Source organism: Notechis scutatus, chromosome 2 (assembly GCF_049901735.1).
Source record: "Notechis scutatus isolate UNSWTSFEM ecotype Mainland chromosome 2, rNotScu1.2, whole genome shotgun sequence".
In the NCBI taxonomy this organism is placed as follows: domain Eukaryota; kingdom Metazoa; phylum Chordata; class Lepidosauria; order Squamata; family Elapidae; genus Notechis; species Notechis scutatus.
Genome location: NC_142010.1, coordinates 20843657 through 20864996, shown reverse-complemented (window position 1 = coordinate 20864996; position 21340 = coordinate 20843657). Strand labels below are relative to the sequence as shown.

The following is a 21340-nucleotide window of genomic DNA, read 5'->3' as shown; positions in this document are numbered from 1 at the left end:
AGCATGCCCCTTCTAGGAAGCAGCTGTCTCTCTCTCTCCCTTTAACCCTTTCTTGGAAGACCAGGGTGGGGGGGAGGCTGGCGGGCTTGCGAGGCCGCTGCGTCTTGCATCGCTTTAGGAGCGCGGATCCTTCTGCTGGCGCGACTGGCTTTGGAGATCGAGTGCAGGATTGCCGGGTAAGGGTGGAGTTTGCGCTCCCTTCCTTGTCCGTCTGGATGCCAGGCGAAGCAGCTTTCCTTTTTTGCAAAGCCGCCTTTGCAATTCTGCCTTGCTTGCAGCCCTTAGAGCAAAAAAAAGTGCGGGGGTGGGATGCTTTTGTCCTGGAAAACCCGGGCAGTAAGGGTTGAGGGGGAACGGGGCGGGGTGGAGGTGGGCAAGGAGATCTAGGGAGCAAAGGCAGGCTTGGCCCAGCTCCGCTCAGCCGTTTCCCTGCAGATCCTCCACTGGCTCCAGTCTGCGGCTAAATCTGCAGCAGAACAGAATAACAAAGAGTTTGGAAGGAAGGGACCTTGGAGATCTTCTAGTCCAGCCCAGAGGTGGTATTCAGCAGGTTCTGACCAGTTCTGGAGAACTGGTAGTGGAAATTTTGAGTAGTTCGGAGAACCAGTAGCAGAAATTTTGAGTAGTTCGGAATACCACCTCTGACTGGCCCCACCCCCATCTCTTCTCTGCCTCCCGAGTCCCAGCTGATTGGCTGGCTCTTCTTTTGTTGCCCTGCACAGGAGAACGGAGCTGGAAAGCAGGTTAGTGGGGTGGGGAAGGAATGGGATTTTACAGTAACCTTCCCCCAGAAGTGGAGTGGGGATGGATCCTTCCCCAGGGGTGGGATTCAAAAAATTTAACAACCAGTTCGGTGGTGGGTGTGGCTTGGTGGTCATGTGACTGGGTGGTCATGACTTGGTGGTCATATTATTGGCTGGGTGTGGCCAACTCAATATCACTCACATTGAGGCACGCATCTCCTCGCCTGGCCTCTCATGACTGTGGGGATGCTGCAACAGTCTTAAGTGTGAAAAGTGGTCATAAGTCACTTTTTTCAGTGCTATTGTAACTTTGAATGGTCACTCCACACAAGCAAAGTACCAGCAAAGGAGGGGAAAAAAACTCCAGAGAAGTTTCTGAGACAGGAAGTCTAGTCCTGTCAAGAATGTAATAAGGGTTAACGGAGAGGCAGTTTCTATAAGCAACACCAGAATGTTTCCTTCCTGCCTTCTTTACAGGATTAGGCCAGTAATTTCTTCTAACAACCGGTTCTCCAAACTGCTTAGAATGTTAACAACTGGTTCTAGCAAATAGGTGCGAACTGGTAGAATCCCACCCCTGTCCTTCCCCTGCCATGCCCACCAAGCCACACCCACAGAACCGGTAGTAAAAAAAATTGAATCCCACCACTGGTCCAGCTCCCTGCTCCGGCAGGAAGGTCTATGGTACCATTTCAGACTAATGGTTGTCCAGTCTCGTCTTAAAAACTTCCATTTTGGAAGATGTCTCTGGAGATTCTCAGTCATCCAGGTCATGGCTGTCCCAAAGGGGCTTTTTCAAGAGGCATCGGGACCTTCTGGTTTTTCTCTGAAGACATTTAGTTTAGTTTTAGTTTACTTTATTCTCATTGCACATCTACAACGAAATCGAACACCATCTTCAGTGCACATCATGACCCTGAAAATAAACACAAATACACATCCTTCACCCTCCACACATTGAATTGAAAACTCCCAACACCACACCAACACTGCACTATACAGCAGAATTCAAAAGAGCTACTGCCCTGGGATAGAAGCTGTTTTTCAGCCTATTTGTCCTTGTTTTTATTATTCTGTACCATCTGCCAGATGGTAATAGTTCAAAAAAAAGGGTTCCCGGGATGAGATGGATCTTTGAGAATGTTTTGAACTTTCTTAAGGCAGTGGGAGCTATAAAGCTCTTCCAAAGAGGGGAGAGGGCAACCAATTATCTTCTGGGCAATGACGTTAACCCTCTGGAGTGCTTTCCTATCTGCCACTGTGCAATTGGCAAACCATACAGAGATGCAGTAAGTTAAAATACTCTCTATGGTGCAGCGGTAGAAGATCACCAGCAGTTTTTCATTCAGTTGTTGTTTCCTGAGAAGTCTCAGGTAGTATAATCTCTTTTGGACCCTTTTGACCAGGGCTGCAATGTGGGCACCCCAGGTCAGGTCCTCTTGTAGGGTAACACCCAGAAACTTAAAACTGGCCACTTGCTCCACTCGGTCTCCATTAATAAGCAAGGGCTGGATGTCTATTCTGTTCCTTCTATAATCCACTATAAGCTCCTTGGTCTTATTGGTGTTGAGGACCAAGTTATTGTCTCCATACCACGAAAGCAACCGGTCCACCTCATCTCAGTAGGCAGACTCATTCCCCCAGAGATAAGTCCCACCACTGTTGTATCATCTGCAAAATTTAGCAATAGTATTACTAGCGTGAGTGGGAATGCAGTTGTGCACATAAAGAGTATAGAATAAGGAACTCAACACGCAACCCTGTGGTGTACCAGTGTTAAATTACCTAGTCTGACCCTCTGTGAGTGCCCAGACAGAAAATCCATAATCCAAAGGCGGTTTCTTTGAAGGCAGAGCTGAAGAAGCTTCTTGGATGAGAAGCGAAATGTCTTCAAATAAAAACAACAACCAGAAAGTCCAGTTGCCTCTTGAAAAAAGCACCTTTGGGACTTCCAGTGTTTTGGAGGCAAGTTGTTCCACTGATTAATTGTTCTAACTGTCAAGACGTTCCTCCTTAGTTCTAAGTTGCTTCTCTCCTTGATTAGTTTCCACCCATTGCTTCTTGTCCTGCCTTCAGGTGCTTTGGAGAATAGTTTGACTCCCTCTTCTTTGTGGCAGCCCCTGAGATATTGGAACACTGCTATTGTGTCGCCTCTAGTTGTGTGTAAAGTTTCCAGTTTTCCAGGAAGAAAAAAATTCCCAAGATGGCGCAGGGGAGTTTTTCCTGCCATCCTGCTCCTATCAATGAAACATACTTTGCAGAATGGGGAAGTCCTTTGAAATTGACCAGAACAGCATTTGAGCACAGAAGGAAAACAGACACACAACAACACACAGCAAGGAAAGGAGAAGAAAGAGACCCCAGGGTTGTATTGAACAAGACTGCTGGGAAATTCATGGAAAAAAACAATCAATACATCCTGGAAGGGGAAACTACCAATGGGGTTCTAGGTACTCCTTCTTTCATGGAAACCTCTTCCCAAGAGGCTGACGGGCCCCGAGAACTTTGTAGCCGACTCCACCATGTTTACCGGCAGCGGCTAAAGTTAGAAAAGCACACGAAGGCTCAGATATTGGATCTTCTGGTCCTGGAGCAGTTCCTGGCTGTCCTTCCTCCGGAGATGACAAGCTGGGTCCAGGAGTGTGGAGCAAAGACCTGTTCCCAAGCGGTGGCCCTGGCCGAAGGCTTTCTCTTGAGCCAAGCAGAAGAGGAGAAGCTGAGGGTGAGACAGAATCATTCCAAAAAAAGATGCAGTTGCGGGATATAATGTTACACAATTTTTAAACGCTTCCCTCTTCCATTAATATTAGGAGGAGGAGATTTAATTTTCACTTTAGATGTTCTGTTGTCTGTTTTTGAATCTTTCTGGGGATGGGATGGAATGGAATGGAATGGAATAGACTAGAACAGAGGATAGGATAGGATTATATAGGATAGGATAGAAAATAGAACAGAACAGAACAAAATAGAGGATAGGATAGGGTTATATAGAATAGAACATAGGATAGAATAGAATTTCTTGAGTGTCCAATCACACTTGGCCAATAAAGAATTCTATTCTATTCTAGAATAGAACAAAATAGAGGATAGGATAGGGTTATATAGGATAGGATATAGGATAGGATAGAATACAATAGAGTAGAATTCCTTGTGTGTCCAATCACACTTGGCCAATAAAGAATTAGAACAAAATAGAGGATATGATAGAATATAGGATAGGATAGGATAGAAAATAGAACAGAACAAAACAGAACAAAATAGAGGATAGGATAGGATTATATAGGATAGAATATAGGATAGGATAGAGTAGAATTCCTTGTGTGTCCAATCACACTTGGCCAATAAAGAATTAGAACAAAATAGAGGATAGGATAGAATATAGGATAGGATAGAAAATATAGAATAGAATAGAACAGAACAGAAAATAGGATAGGATAGGATAGGATAGGATAGGATAGGATAAAGTAAGATAGAAAATAGAACAGAATAGAACAGAACAGAACAGAACAGAACAAAATAGAGGATAGGATAGGGTTATATAGGATAGAATATAGGATAGGATAGAATAGAATAGAGTAGAATTCCTTGTGTGTCCAATCACACTTGGCCAATAAAGAATTAGAACAAAATAGAGGATAGGATAGAATATAGGATAGGATAGGATAGAAAATAGAACAGAACAAAACAGAACAAAATAGAGGATAGGATAGGATTATATAGGATAGAATATAGGATAGGATAGAGTAGAATTCCTTGTGTGTCCAATCACACTTGGCCAATAAAGAATTAGAACAAAATAGAGGATAGGATAGAATATAGGATAGGATAGAAAATATAGAATAGAATAGAACAGAACAGAAAATAGGATAGGATAGGATAGGATAGGATAAAGTAAGATAGAAAATAGAACAGAATAGAACAGAACAGAACAGAACAAAATAGAGAATAGGATAGGGTTATATAGGATAGAATATAGGATAGGATAGAATAGAATAGAGTAGAATTCCTTGTGTGTCCAATCACACTTGGCCAATAAAGAATTAGAACAAAATAGAGGATAGGATAGAATATAGGATAGGATAGGATAGAAAATAGAACAGAACAAAACAGAACAAAATAGAGGATAGGATAGGATTATATAGGATAGAATATAGGATAGGATAGAGTAGAATTCCTTGTGTGTCCAATCACACTTGGCCAATAAAGAATTAGAACAAAATAGAGGATAGGATAGAATATAGGATAGGATAGAAAATATAGAATAGAATAGAACAGGACAGAAAATAGGATAGGATAGGATAGGATAGGATAGGATAAAATAAGATAGAAAATAGAACAGAATAGAACAGAACAGAACAAAATAGAGGATAGGATAGGATTATATAGGATAGAATATAGGATAGGATAGAATAGAATTCCTTGTGTGTCCAATCACACTTGGCCAATAAAGAATTCTATTCTATTCTAGAATAGAATAAAACAAAATAGAGGATAGGATAGAATATAGGATAGGATAGAAAATAGAATAGAATAGAATAAAATAGAATAGAATATAGGATAGGATAGGATAGGATAGGATAGGAAATAGAACAGAATAGAATAAACTCCCCACTTTTTTACTATTTCAGGGTCAGGAGCCCTTCGTTGAGATGGCCATTGAAAACTCTATTAAATATCTTCCTCAGGAGCTGGTCTTTGGTGAGATCTCCCAGGAGAAACCATTTCTGGACCCGTCTTCAGGTAAAGAAAGATTCTTCTGATACAACAGTCCTGAAGAGTCTGTACTGAGCTTGTTTTTCCAAGAATACAGGTAGTCTTCGACTTACAACAGTTCATTTAGCAACCGTTCGAAGTTACATCACTGAAAAAAGGTGACTTATGACTGTTTTTCACATTTACGGCCGTTGCAGCATCCCCAGGGTCACATGAACAAAATTTGGATGCTTGGCAACTGACTCATCTTTATCACGGTCGTAGTGTTCCTGTGGTCATGTGATCCCCTTTTGCGACCTTCTGACAAGCAAAATCAATGGCGGGAGGCAGATTCACTTTGCAGCCGTGTTACTAACTTGACAGCTGCAGCAATTCACTTAACAGCTGTGGCAAAGAAAGGTCGTAAAATGGGGAAGAGCTCACTTAACAAATGTCTCACTCAGCAACAGAAATTTTGGCCACAATTGTGGTCATAAGTCAGAGTGTTTGCAACGTGACTGCTATTGTGAGACAACCCAGGAGCACAACACAGCACACAGAGGCTTTGTCTTTTAATAGTGGTTTATATACAAAACAGCTGTATACATACATATACATGGTAGGCAAATACCTGGCAAGCAATCAGTCTTTTTTACTCTGCACGGAGAACCAAAATGGAGAGAGAACACAAGGAGGGAGAGATACGCCCTCTCCTGGCCTCATATATATATGTATAGACAGCTTCTTAAAGTGGCAAAACCCTGTGGGACCCATCCTCAGTCTTAAAGCGGCAATAACCATGCTGATTCATCCTCATTGCATCAGCCTTACAACAGCTGGTCAGCTATTAAATCTCAATACCTTGACATTGTTTTTAGAAATAATTAAGTCGCTGAGCATATTCAACACACCTTCCTCCTCCTACTTTCCCTACAACAAAACCCTGTGAGGTGGGTTGGGGTGAGAGAGAGTAATGAACCCAAAGTCACCCAGCTGGCTTTCATGGCTAAGCCAGGACTAGAATTCACGGTTTCTAACCTGGCACCTTAACCACTCAAATCAGACAGACTCTGTGATAGATGTTTTTAAAACATGCAAATTACTTTTTGTAATCTCTTTCTCAGCAAATGGGACGGCAGTGATGCTACCTGTGGAAACTTCTCTTCTCTGTGGTGGAACAGAAGCAGTGGTTGTCCTTCCAACTCAGGTAGGAGTAAGATCTCCAAATACCGATGTGATTTCTTCATAATGAATCCTACTCCATTCCTCCCGGTGCCCTCTCGAGGGGTCGGCTGCTGGGGGTTCGCAGGGGTTCGGGAGAGCCCCGAGCTAAGAATTTATGCCCTATGGCACGCATGCTGAAAGTGGCATGCAGAGCCACTTCTGCCAGCATGCGAGAGGACGCTCGGAAGAGCCCCACTCCACATGCACGCGTGCCCCCACCAGCCAGCTGATTGTTGGGTATCTGCCACGCATGCGCAGAGGTATGCGGCGTGCAGGAGGGTCACGCGCACATGCGCAGTGGTACATGGTGCTCGCACAGGGGGGGAGTGTGCATGCACATGGAGCAGGGGAAGCCGCACACGCATTGATTCATGGGTGCAGGCATGCATATGTGCCACTTTTGGCATGCAACATGGAAAAGGTTCGCCATCACGGCTCTATGCAGTTTGGAGAACCCCCAAATCCCACTCCTGGCTGGCCCTGCCCACCCAGCCCTTCCCTCCCCAGGAGTCCCCATGTGGATGCAGGTAAGTGCAGGGCGCGCACGGAGGCTCGGGTAGGGTGAAGAACGGGCCTCCCAGAAGTTCGGGAAGGCCAGAAATGGGCCTGTTTCTGGCTCCCAGAGAGCCTCCGGTGCCCGGAGGAGGCCATTTTCGCCCCCATGGAGGCTCAAGGAAAGCCTCCGGAGCCCAGGGAGGGAAAAATGCTCCCCTCCATCGTAGTGCAGGAGGCCGACTAGGCCACACACCCACCATGGCCACTCCCACCCAGCAACCGGGCAGAGAACGCTTTGCTAAATTTTTTGAAGACCACCTCTGGCTATCTCCTTTATTTTATTAGTTCCCTCTAGCTTGCTTTTTGGATCATGAGAAGCTTCCAGTATTCTGATGGGAACTCTGCAGATGTTATGTCATCTGCAGAGTTATGGCACTCATGTTGTTATTTGGAAGATGTCTTCCAACAACTTTGTGTAGGTGTTCAGTGGAGTTTGTTGATTAGTTCCCTTGCCAAACGGAGCTCTCTGACCAATTCATTGAAGAAGCTACTTTCTAGATCATGGGTGCCCAACCCGCCACTCCATGGGCCGGCACCAGGCTGCAGCATACTGGCAACCGGGCCACGCAAATAAGTGAAGCCTCATACGTGGGATGCAGGAAGCACTGTTGTGGTTCGCTGGCAGCCGATGCAGACGGCAGCAGAATCGGACAGTGGGGAAGAACGGGGACCAGTCAGGGAGTCTGGAGAGGACTTGGACAAGTGTCCTGCGTCCGATGCAGAGATGGGGCCAGGACCATCTGGGAGTGGAGTGTAGCCTTCGGAGTCTGGCAGCAGCGAGGCAGAGAGGACCCAGGGCAGCCTGTTCCCAGTGTGCATATGCACAGAGCTGCTAGAAGGCGAGAGCAGCTGAAACAAAAGGGGCGACTCAGGAGTAAGGCTGGGAGGTGATTGCCCCTCCCATAAGTTATAAAGGTCAGGCCAAGATGACGAAAACTTTGCAGGAAGCAAAGTCGTTCGCTCGGTTCAAAGTCATTCTTGAAGCTCTTTGTACTTCGGTTGGTTTTTTTTGTACTTCGATTGGTTTCTTTTCTAGTTCATTTGATACTTCTGTTTTTGGCAGCCCTTCACAGAACTGAAAGGTGTGTGCTTATCTCGGAGGACTGTTTGAGCTTAACTCCGTCTGGGAATGAAAGCAATTGTTGCAATAAAATAAGTCTTGTTTTTAAAAGAACTATGTGCTTAATTATGGTTTAGGAAGCTTAAGTCAGAACAAGCACACGAAATCATGCCGCCTCTGGTCCACAGAAAAAACTTTCTCCACGGAGCCCGTCCCTGGTGCCCAAAAGGTTGTGGGCCACCGTTGTAGATGGGCAAGAGTCCTGATCCAAAGGTCTTGCCATCAGTTGATTCCTAAGCAATGCAGCCACCAAACGGGTTCGAAGGTTCTGCAGAATCATTGGTGTGGGTTGTTGTTGTCGTTTTTCCATTAAGAAAGACAACTTGTAATGTTCCTGAAACTATGAATTAATTGGGAACGTTTTCTTTCTCTGTTAGGAAGCCGTAACCTTTGACGATGTAGCTGTGCTTTTCTCTGAGGGGGAATGGGCTCTGCTGAATTTCAGCCAAAAATCTCTATACAAGGAAGTGATGCTGGAAAATGCAAGCAATGTGGTCTCCTTAGGTAAGGAATTGACTTTCCTCTGGGCTCACATAGGATTGGAACATATTACAGCACATAGGTTTAAAACCAGAGATATTTTTATTGGGGATTTTACCTGAAGGTTACAATAAAAAAATAACATATCTGATGATTAGTGTTCTAACTGCAGCCAGAATTGTATTTGCTCAAAATTGGAAAAATGAGAAAATTCCAATGGAGGAGGAAGTGATTAAGAAAATAATGGAATGTGCAGCAATGAGTAGATTAACATTAGCAATTAGACAGCAAGAAGAAAAAGAATATTTTAAGATATGGGATTTATTTTACCAATGGTTAGATAGAAAAGTAAAAAATTGAAGCACAATGTAACAGTAATGATATATTATAATGATTAATAATTATTTTTTATAATTATTATAATTATATAATAATTATTGTTGAAGAAGTTATATTATGAATACAATCCAGTAAGAACTGAGATTTGCTCTTGGAATTGAAATTAAAATTTTTAATGATAGTATAATAATGATATAGTATGATATGGAAAGTTGATTAATACAATATGAATATAAAGTTAAGAGGAAAAGATTACAGATATTGTGCACATGATATATGTACCAAACCGACACACTGTACAATTGAAAGAAGGTTTTATTTGTTGTTTTGTATGTTATAAAAAATAAAAAACTTTTTACACCCCCCCCCACCCCCCCAAAAAAAGATTGGAACATATTATATACTCAAAAGTAACCAGCAGATGTATTTATTAAAGGAAATTCCCATTTAATATTTTTCTCTCTATGGAAGAGGAAAGTATTCATACGTTTATTGCTTGTAAAAGTAAAGGTTCCCCTTGCACATACATGCTAATTGTTTCTGGCTCTAGGGGGTGGTGCTCATCTCCATTACAGCGCTATCCAAAGACATCTCCATAGTCATTTGGCCGGCATGACTAAATGACGCATGGACCACTGTTTGCTTCCCACCAAAGTAGTCCCTATTTTTCTACTTGCATTTTTTACATGCTTTTGAACTGCTAGGTTGGCAGAAGCTGGGACAAGTAAGGGGAGCTCACATCATTACATGCTGCTAGGGACTCGAACCACCGAACTGCCGACCTTTCTGATCGACAAGCTCAGCATCTGAGCCACTGCGTCCCCAGTTATTATTGCTTGTAGGGAGAGCTAAAACCTTCATTCCGTTTCTATAGAGATATCGTACATTTGTACCTTAACCGTGAAATTTTTTCTTCTTTCATTTTGTTTCCAGCAGGTGATGGACAACAGACTGAGAGTTATACAAAGCAACCTGTAGAACCTTCAAAATCAGTGGAAACTGAAATCAGGAGAAAGATATTTGGAAATCTGTGGGGACCACAAAGGCCCAAGGAAACCCAGTTAAACAGAGACATGGAAAAATCTCACCTCTCATCGCATGCATGCAAGGACGATGATAAAAAGTATAGTTCGAACCTTCCTCTTACTTTACACCAGGATTTTGAGCTTAGAGAGAAAAGACATAAATGCACTGAGTGTGGGAAAAGCTTCAGCAAGAACAGCAATCTGAACGCTCATAAAAGGACCCACACGGTAGAAAAACCGTATCAATGCACAGAATGTGGGAAAAGCTTCCGCAGGAATAATAATCTTACCTCCCACAAAAGGATCCATTCTGGGGAGAAACCGTATCAATGCACGGAGTGCGGGAAGAGCTTTCGCAAAAACAGTCACCTTACATCTCATAAAACAATCCACACTGGGCTGAAGCCATATAAGTGCGCGGAGTGTGGAAAGAGCTTCAGCATGAACAGTTACCTTACTTCCCATAAAAGGATCCACACTGGGGAAAAACCCTACCAATGCACGGAGTGCGGGAAGAGCTTCAATGGCTTGACTTCCTTTACCACTCATAAAAGGCTCCATTCGGGCGAAAAACCATACAAATGCACAGAGTGTGGAAAGAGTTGCAACACCAGCAGTGATCTTACTTACCACAAAAGGATCCATTCCGGGGAGAAGCCGTACAAATGCCCGGAGTGTGGAAAAACCTTCCGTATTAGCTCATCCCTTACTTGCCACAGAAGGATCCATACAGGGGAGAAACCATATCAGTGTCCGGAATGTGGAAAGCGTTTCATAATGAGTTCTTCCCTTACATGCCACAGAAGGACCCACACAGGGGAGAAACCATACAAATGTTCAGAGTGTGGAAAAAGTTTCAGTCAGAATGGTCACCTTACTTCTCATAAGAGGATTCACGCAGGGGAAAAAGTTCCGTAGTGAAAGGTCTTCTGTTACTCCGATTCCCTTACGCCCGATCAAGAGATGCATTATGTGTGGGAAACAGAATCAGTTTCCCTTCTTATAAAAGATCAGTATGGGGGCAGTGGTGTTTTTCAAAAAAAAATTCCTACCAGTTCGAAGCTTGCTTCATGTGCACGCTTCACGGGGGCATGCACCAATCATGCAGTTTGCACGTGCATGCACAATGATCCAACAAGAAAAAAAACCTGCCTCTGCCTCCCAGCAATTTGCCTCCTTGCAGCAAACAACAACCTGTTTCAGTTTCAGCACAGCCTGATTAGCACAAACAGCTGATTGTCGGTTGGATCTGCCTCCGACCATCAGCTGTTTCAGGCTGCAGGGATTGCCATATCCTATTGCCGCCTCCTCATGCCCCATTTTTGGGAGGCAGGGATCGGAACGGGCCAAAACTGGGGCGCGTTGAGGCCAAAAATGGGATGCAATGAGGCGCGCAGAGACAGCAATAAGCGATGGCAATCCCTGAAACAGCTGATCGCCGGGAGGCCGATCCAACCAACAATCAGCTGCTTGTGCTAACCAGGCTGTGCTGAAACTGAAACTGAAACAGGCTGTTTGCTGCAAGGAGGAAAGTTGCTGGGAGGCAGAGGCCAAAGGGTGGGGGCCGGCGGGTGGGTGGGGCAGTCAAAATTTTCCCTACCAATTCACCGAACCAGTCAGAATTTTCCCTACCAGTCCACAAGGACTGGTCAGAACTGGCTAAATACCATCCCTGGTATGGGGGAACCCCCATAGATCTTCTTGTCTATGGAGATTCTCAGTCATCCAGGTTATGGTTGTACCAAAGGTGCTTTTTTCCAGAGGCAACTGGACTTTCTGTTTTTTCTTTGACGATGTTTCACTTCTCAGAGTTGGATGTTTATCTGTGTCATCAGCTTGACCTGAGTAGTGCAAATAGGTGAGGAGCTTTCTTGGAAGTGCTGAAAGGACTGTGTTGTAGTAATGTAGACAAACCTCTAAGTGGCCTCAATGACTTTAAAAGGATACAAATGACCAGCTGTCTGCAAAGAGCATAAATCTTTCCATTCCTCTCCATCCAGTCTGGAAACAAAGCTGTAAAAAAATTGTTACTGTTCAGTACATACATGATGGTTGCATTGGATTAGGAAATAAATTGTTTTATTGCTGATCATAGTTCAATATGTATTACATTTTATTGTTTTGTGCATACCTGTAAGTGGCTATGAAATAAAAATCTATATTCGTGCCAGCCGATTCAAGTCTTATGGATTTGTGCAAGATGCTAAGCCAAATATCTATATATTACGAAGGTTTGTGTAGATTCAGCCACACTTTCAACTAAAAAATACTTCTTTGGTCTTTTTAGTTGCCAGTAGAAAGGGAGTGGGGGGAAAGCAGTGCATTCCTTAAATGCCTCAGATAATTGCCTTGGCAGCCCAAAGCTATCGGCATGCAAGAATATTATTAGAGAGCATGATTGATGACTCTTGGCTATGGAAGTGTCCCATTGGAGAATATACATCCACGGAGTGGGGGGAAGACCAGGGTCAAGAATGAAATGAATGATGTGTCTTAGAGCTGGCTGCACCCAGCTAATGCCGACTTGGTCACTCCTAATAATTCATTTTTTTCCTCTGAGAGATGCGGCTAGAGACTTATGATTGAATGGAGGTAGATTTGTTGGAGCCCTGACACACACACTGTTCGAGTATTGCAGCGTAAATTCAGTGCCAGAAAAGTAAGCACAGATGGCTGAGGCTTCATTTAACTTCTTTAGAAACATATAAAGTAAATGTTACAATGCCAGTTGTAGATTTCTCCAAACTCCCAAGAACAGAAGCAGATATGTTACAGGTTCAAAGCAGAGCAGCAACTCAACTTCAGCTCAGAAACAGACATCAGTTTCACTTTAGTTCAGCAGGCAAGCAAGACACAACAGAGGAGAGAAGCAGTTTCATTTTCAATAGACAGACTCAGAGTTTTAACACAGCTTCAGAGCTGCAGAGCTTAATATAGAGCCACGCCTAGACTACTAGTTTCAGTTTCCAAACAGTCCTCATTGGCTGACTTAGTTGCTATGCCTATTGATTGGCTGGCCTTGTTACCCTGCTCTATTCCAATTCGTGACTATCCTCTGACACACACACCTGCCTTTTAGAATTCTTTATTGGCCAAGTGTGATTGGACACACAAGGAATTTGTCTTATATATCATTCAAGGCTTTCAGCTGTTTAGCTATTTTACAGTGGGCAAAGTTATGTACAGTTTATACTATTTTTTTTAAAGCTTCTGCTTTCAGAAAGAAAACACCATCACGTGGTCATGCATGTAGTCTCAACTTACAGTATAACCATTTGTTTAGGGGCTACTGAAAGATACAACAGCACTGGGGGGGGGGGAGGACTTACAACCATTTTTCAAGTTAAGACCGTTGCAGCATTCCCCACAATCACATGACCAAAATTCAGGTGCTTCGCATCTGCTTCATATTTATGACGGTTGCAATGTGATTTCCCCTTTTGCGAGCTTCTGGCAAGCAGATCAGAAGGTGAGAACCAGTCCTAGAGCAAAGGAAGAATTTGTGAGAACAATTAACCAGTGGAAAGACTTGTCTCCAGAAATTGTGGGTTAGGGAGCAGATTACTTTCAATCTACTCTGAAGATTCCTCTTAAGTCCCCAGTCTTTTCCAGCTTGGCGGCCCGGCACTCCATTTGTGCGACTGTCGGGTGTGTGCGCCCTCCACTTGCACGGAATTTCCAATGTTGGAGCATTCACAGCAGTGGTGGGATTCAAATTTTTTTTATTAATGGTTCTGTGGGTGTGGCTTGGTGGGCGTGGCAGGGGAAGGATACTGCAAAATCCCCCTTCCCTCCCCACCCCACTAACCTGCTTTCCAGCTCCGTTCTCCTGTGCAGGGCAACCAAAGAAGACCCAGACGATCAGCTGGGACTCCAGAGGCAGAGAATAGATGGGGGCAGGGCCAGTGAGAGGCGGCATTTGCCGGTTCTCTGAACTACTCAAAATTTCCACCACCGGTTCTCCAAAACTAGCCCAAACCGGCTGAATACCACCTCTGATTCACAAATTCTGGAGGCAAGCTGTTCCACTGATTCATTGTTCTCACTGTCAGGAAATTTCTCCTTAGTTCTAGATTGTCTTTCTCCTTGATTGTTTTCATCTGTTGCTTCTTGTCCTGCCCTCAGGTGCTTTGGAGAATAGCTTGACTCCCTCTTCTTTGTGACAGCCCCTCAAATATTGGAAGACTGCTGCTTTCATGTCACCCCTAGTCCTCTTCCTTCTTTTCCTTCAACTAACAGAATAACAGTTGGAAGGGACCTTGGATGACTTCTAGTCCAGCCTCTGCTCAAGCAGGAGAGCCTAGAGCAGGGGTGGTCAATCTTTTGGACCTCAGGGACCACCAAACTCGTACTTTTAAATCTTGAGGACCACTAATATGAATTTTTAAAAAAAGAAAATATATTTAATATACAATTTTTATTATATGTGTGTGTGTGTGTGTGTGTGTGTGTTTCACAGGTATTTATATGTATGGTATTCCGCTTTGTTCGGGTATTTTCCCATGTCATTATAGTTGTGCTTTTAAAGTTGTAGTGACGTTTCGGCAGAATCTCGTCTGCCATCATCAGGCTTGTGTATTGTGTTCGTCTGTGAGTCGGGCTTTCACAGCCATTTCTGTTTTAAATTTGGTGCTAGCCTACTGCTGTGCCAGAATGGTTTTTTCTTCATCCTGATTGGTTGGGAGTCTTGGTCTGTGTTTATTGGTCTTGGAGTTTGCTGTGTTTTGCTTGATTGGTGTTTCTAATATCTTCTATATGTTTTGTAGTGGTTTTTTTGTCTTGATTGGCTGGCAACCTTGTGTTTCTTGTATTGGAGGCTTTTAGTGTGGCTTGGTTTCGGGTAAACAGATGGCTATCATTTATTAGGAAGCTAGTTTTCATCTGGGTGCCTGGTTGGGGTGTGTTTGAGCTAGAGGTATCAGGGGGGGGGCTCTGTTTGTGCCCAGGTGTTTGCTTGGCTTGTGGTGTGGATATTTTTTTTGTTTGTGAGTGCAGGCTTCCAGATAATTGACACACCTAAACAGCACACACCCCAAAATCAAATTCACCATGGAAATGGAAACAAACAACTACCATTCCTAGATGTACTAATCTACAAAAAAACAGAAGGCACACTAGGACACAACGTATACCAGAAGAAAACACACACCAACCGCTACCTCAACGCCCAATCCCACCACCACCCAGCACAGATAAACTTCCATGGCCAAAACACTAATTGCCAGAACCAAACGCCTGGCAGACAAGACACACATAAAGACTGAATTATGCACCCTGACTAAAGTACTGACAGCCAATGGCTTCCACAAAAGCAAAATCACATGCCTGATCCACAAAAACACACTGAGACATAATGGAGACCTAGAAGATGAACAGACCTATGGAACAGCTGTCCTGCCCTACATAAGAGGTACTACAGACAAAATCAGTAAGATACTACACAGGCATCACATCAAGACTGCCTTCAAAACAGACAGAAAAATAGCAGCCATCCTAAGAAATCCCAAAGATAAAACTGACCTGGAAAACCAAAGCATATATGAAGTCCCCTGCGCATCATGCCCTGCCACATACATTGGACAGACCAATAGAAGAATAAGTACCCGCCTGGATGAACACAAAAATGCAGTAAAAAAGCTGGAACACACTTCCTCGCTAGTCCAACACATGAAAGCCACAGGTCATAGCATCGACTTCAATGGCACCAAAACCCTAGCCACTATAGAAAACCCCAGCTACAGAATTATCAGAGAAGCCATGGAGATTGAAAAAAGTGGAAATAATTCTCTAAAAAGATGGTTGAATAGTAAACAGGAGACGAGAGAAGCAACCAGGAGCAAGAGACACCAAGATATGCATATGCACCAAGACAAATTCCTTGTCTGTCACTTGGCCAATAAAGAATTCTGTTCTGTTCTATTCTATTCTATTCTATTCTATTCTATTCTATTCTATTCTAATTCTAATTCTAATTCTAATTCTAATTCTATATACTATACTATACTATACTATACTATACTATACTATACTATACTATACTATACTATACTATACTATACTATACTATATTCTGCAATTCTGCATTTCAAAACTGTTGTGAGCCCCTTACAGATTAGAAGAACAAAAACAAATATTGCAGAATGGCAGACAGAAAGGTGGAGATGTAGAGTGGGGAGGACATAACTACAACCTATGAGAATAGAAAAGAATCATAGCGGTTGATGATTTGCTACTACATGGATGTTCCTTCATGCTTTTGTCACTCTTCATCTGGATTTCTGCAATTCTTTTTACATGGGGCTGCCCCTGAAGGACACCCAAAGAGGTCAGCTAGTGCAAAATGCAAAGGAAAGTCTTGGTCCTCTTATATACAGAAACACTGTTGCTATGGAAATTGCCTTGACCTCTTAACTCAAGGGTCTTCAAACTTGGCAAATTTAAGACTTGTGGACTTCAACTCCCAGAATTCCTAAACTAACATGACTGGAGGTGGAATTCTGGGAGTTTGAAGTCCACAAGTCTTAAAGCTGTCAAGTCTGAAGACCCCTGTCTTAACTGATACATTTCCAACTCCAGTTGTTCGAAGTGCTGATTATCTCCAACCAATCCCTATATGGATTGGGATGCCAAATCTTGGCAGCTTTATTTTTTTGATCGGATAGTTTCCTTGACAGATTGCAGGAATGCTGTAGATATAGCAGGACCCAATCTGGGTTGGTCATCAGAACCAGAAGTTTAGTCTTCCGAGTTTTTAAACTCATGCTGGAGCCTATCCTCAGAGAACGTCTCTCTAGCAGTGTGTGTGATTTGGGCTATTCTCTTTGTGGTATTTATATGGTGACTGTTGTGTGTGGCTTTTTAGATGTTGTTTGAAGTGTTGATGGCTGTCTATTAAGTTGTCAGTGTCAACTCATAAAATATTTCTATGGTCTTTTTAGTTTTGCCAACAGAAAAGGAGGGGGGAGCAGTGCAGCAGCTTGGAAACCAAAAGTGCATTCCATAAATAGTTTTCAAAGATAATAACTAGATGACTGAACTTTCTGCCATGCAAAATTTTAACTGGAGAACATGATTGATGATTCTTGGCTATGGATGTGTCCCAGTGGAGAATATGAATTATGAAACACCCAGGGGGTGGGGGAAAACCAGGGTCAAGGGCGACAATGAATGATGTGTCTCAGAGTTGGCTACACCCAGGCAGTGCCAGACAGGTTAAGTCCCAATAAATCCTTTTGAAGTTTTGGAAGTTTGGCTCGAGACTCATGATTTAATTGGGGTAACTGCCAGAATCCTGACCGTTGGCAGTTGTTTCCTTATGCTGCCAAGCCCTCCTAAGTACTTGATAAGCTGGTGGTAGATCAGCAGTTCTATTGACTGACAGGGCCCTGTTTCCCAGACATCAGTCAATCCAAGCAGGGGCAATTCCTTGTGACTAGACAGGGAAGAAGCTAACCACCAGATTGCAAGAACACAAGCAAGCAGTCAAACTCATTGGTAGCCTCACCTTGCAATGAACAAGGACATACATTGAATTTTGCAGCCACTAAGATTGTTGGATGAGCATGGACAAAAACAGCCAGGGAAATGATCGAAGCCTGGGAAACAGGCCTGTCGTCAGTCAACAGGAGTGCTGATTTGGTGACCTAAATGATTCCTTGCCACAAGAGAGAACAAAGTCACTGGGCCCCAAGAAAGATCTCATTAATGTCTTCACCCTTTAGCCGACATGCATTACAAATTATTCCATTAGTCCTTACCTGATTAAACCTCTTGGTCCAGATTCTGACATTCTGGTAAAGAGTGAAGTTCATCTCATCAAGTCCCCTTTGTCTGTCTATCTTCCCAAACTTGATTGCTCCAAGGGGAACACTATCCATTTCATGATGTCATACACAGCAACCAGTTCCCCTTTTTCATCCAAATACACACCATCTATGGAAGTACTGTAAAAGTGGACAGTTCTTAGGAAAGAGTGAAGCTGGAATGGTGGGGAAAATAATGTCAGTGTTCAGAAACAGGAAACCCATTGAGTTTGTTCAGCCCCGTCCCTTGAAGTTTTAATCTTCAAAGATAACAAACTGCTTCATACTCTGGCTGCAAACGTCTGAAGACCGACTCACAGCACCCGGTGCTCACCGCCCTGCAAGGATGGGATGAATCTCACCGTCTCACCGCCCTGCAAGGATGATTGTAGAGCCCCTGGTACTGGCGAGCCCCACTGCCTTACCTTCTAGTAAGGATGGGTCGAATCACAGATCGTTGAGTGCTTTTGAATTTAGTGCTTACCGAGGAATGAGTTCTTTTCTGGCATGCTGGTCAAGGATGGGAGGAATGGGAGATCTCCGAGTACTTTTGAATTGAGCGTTTGCTGAGGAATGGAGCTCTTTTCTGGCTTGCTGGCAAGTCTCGGGCATTGATAATTATAAGGTTAGAATGAGTTACAATGGCACTGAGAAAAGTGACTTATGGATGTTTTTTCAACTTAGAACATCCCCATGGTCCTGGACCAAAATCCAAATGTTTGGCAACTGATTCAAGCTGCATCTGAATTTTGATCACGTGACCATTGGGAGGCCACAATGGTCATATGTGTAAGAAATGGTCATAAGTCACTTAGTCCAGTGCCATTGCAACTTCGAACAGTCATAAATGAATTGTAAGTCAAGGACTATCTGTATACAGCTCTGCAATCATGGCTCTTACCCAAAAGTTGTTTCAAGTCCACATCCAGCCATGGATGCTCCATGGGGCACTCTGGACTAGTACCTTTCTCTTAGCCCAGCCTAACTTGCAGGGTTATCGTGGAGAAGGAGAGGCTCCGTTGAGTTCTTGGAATATATATCTAATGAACACACATACAGATAGAGAAAGGCTGTTTTATTCTTTGAATTTTCTTAGCAATAAATTGGGGGGGGGGTGCCGAGAGAGAGTCTGTGTGGTATATGCGTCATTTAACTCAGATTTCAGTTCCAATATGCAAGTAATTGCTATTGTGCAACTAAAATTTGTAAGCATCTATTATCTAGGAAACAAAATGAGCTAACATGTTAATTTCATGAAATTGATTTCACGACTTAAAGAAATTTCTCACACATTTGCAAAGAATAACTCAAATGTCTTTATCCAAAGATGATATCATTAACAATATTAATTTCATATAATACGTAAAAATAGTTTTAGGAGCCACGTGGCCTCCAAAATCTTCAATAAATAACCAAATAACAGGTGCTTAAGTAAAATAGGATCCCCTCTAAAACACTGAGATAAGTCAAGCATCAGAATTGAGTTAAGATTAGAAGCTCAGTTTACCCCAAATAGTGTACATTTGCAAGCAGGATTATTCTATAATATAAACTTTTCACAGGTCAAAATACATTACAAACCAAAACAGATCTCATCATTTGTCCTCATTTTATGAATTTATAGGTACAGGGCTCTGTAGGGTTGTTTTATCAGTCTATTGCTATCAAACTTTTCTTCACATTAATTTTAATGATCTCACACATTAGAACTCCTTTGATGTGAAAAGAAGTAAAGATTTTGCTAAGGCGCTTCACTCATTCAGTCAGTTTAAAACTATTTCTCACTTGCATCAATTCTTTTATGGAAAGCAACTGAATTATGATCACTGAAATATTTTACACACTCCAGCATTTAGATGGTTTCTCTCCTATATGGATCCTTTTATGAGAAGTAAGGTCTGACTAACTCTGACTGAAGCTTTTTCCACACTCAGTACATTTATAAGGTTTCTCTCCTTTTATACAGATACAGATAATCAGAGTTGGAAGGGGCCTTATAGGTCATCTAGTCCAACCCCTCTCCCAAGTGGAAGACCCTACACATTTCTGACAAATGGCAGTCCAATCTCTTCTTGAAAGTCTCAAGTGATGAAGCTCCCACAATTTCCGAGGGCAAGCTGTTCCATTGGTTGATTGTTCTCACTGTCAGAAAGTTTCTCCTTATTTCCAGGTTAAATCTCTCCTTGTTCAGTTTCCATCCATTATTCCTTGTCTGGCCTACAGATGCTTTAGAAAATAGCTTGACCCCTTCCTCTCTGTGGCAGTCCCTCAAATATTGGAAGACTGCTATCATGTCTCCCCTGGTCCTTTTCTTCACTAGACTAGTCATGCCCAGTTCCTGTAACCGTTCTTCATATGTTTTGGTCTCCATCCCCTAATCATCCTGGTTTCTCTTTGCACTTTTTCCAGAGTCTCAACATCTTTTTTATAGTGTGACCAAAACTGGATGCAGTACTCTAGGTGTGGTCTTAGTAAGGCTTTATAGAGTGGTATTAGTACCTCACTTGATCTTGATTGTATCTCTCTGTTATTGCAACTTAGGATTGCATTAGTTTTTTTGGCTGCTGCTGCACACTGCTGGCTCATATTTAGCTTGTTGTCCACTAAGACTCCAAGATCCCTCTCACAGTTACTGTTATTGAGCCTGGTTTTTATGAAAAGTAAGTTTGCTGCTCATACTAAGGTTTTTTCCACATACTACCGTTTTTCTCACATAATAAGGCCGGGCCTTATTTTTTTTTTGAGCCCCGAAAAAACGGCTAGGCCGTCTTTTCGGGGTGACTTAATTCCCCCTTGCATCCTCGCCAACAGCCGCTCCTAACGGCGATCATGGCCAAGCACAGAGAGCTCCCTACTCCCACCTTTGCTGCAGACACCTTTGGCACCCGCCGCTGTTGCTTTCCCTTCTGCCCATTACGCCGCCACGTTTGGAGCTGCCGCTTCCGTGTTTGGAGTGCTGTCGCCATTTGGAGCTCCAAACGCGGAAGTGGCAGCTCAAACATGACAGGCGGCGATCTTTTTTTTGGTCTGCGCGAAGTTCAAAGCGAGCAAGAGAGGAGACTGCGATGCCTCCATCCGAGATGGCAACCTCACTAGTGGATCACAACGTGGCTGGAAGCCCGAATCGGCGGGATACGATGGCGATCTTTTTGGAGCGAGAGAAAGGGAGAGAAGAGTTGCGGCGTAATTTGCAGGAGGAGTGGGTGTACCCCACGGCAGGGAGCCCAAGGAAGAAGGGCTGGTAGGCAGCGGAGGCGTCCCGTAGCTCCGGAAGCAGCCTAGAGACGCGCCCGGGAAGAGGCGCAGATGCTGCCTTGTAGTCCCCAAGCCAACTGCGTGTGCTGCCTTTAGTTATGTGCT

General features: G+C 43.4%; 1 protein-coding gene across 1 annotated transcript in view; it reads left to right on the top strand.

Annotated features, from left to right (window-relative positions):
* LOC148131896 (uncharacterized) overlaps positions 1 to 12348 on the top strand; it is a 54967-nt gene extending 42619 nt beyond the window's left edge. Inside the window, exons 7-8 of the mRNA XM_087953737.1 lie at positions 1124 to 1130; positions 10411 to 12348. Coding sequence (XP_087809863.1) covers positions 1124 to 1130; positions 10411 to 11096 — 693 coding nt within the window. The 3' untranslated portion in view covers positions 11097 to 12348. The remainder of the gene's footprint in view (positions 1 to 1123; positions 1131 to 10410) is intronic.
* Positions 12349 to 21340: the final 8992 nt, after the last annotated feature.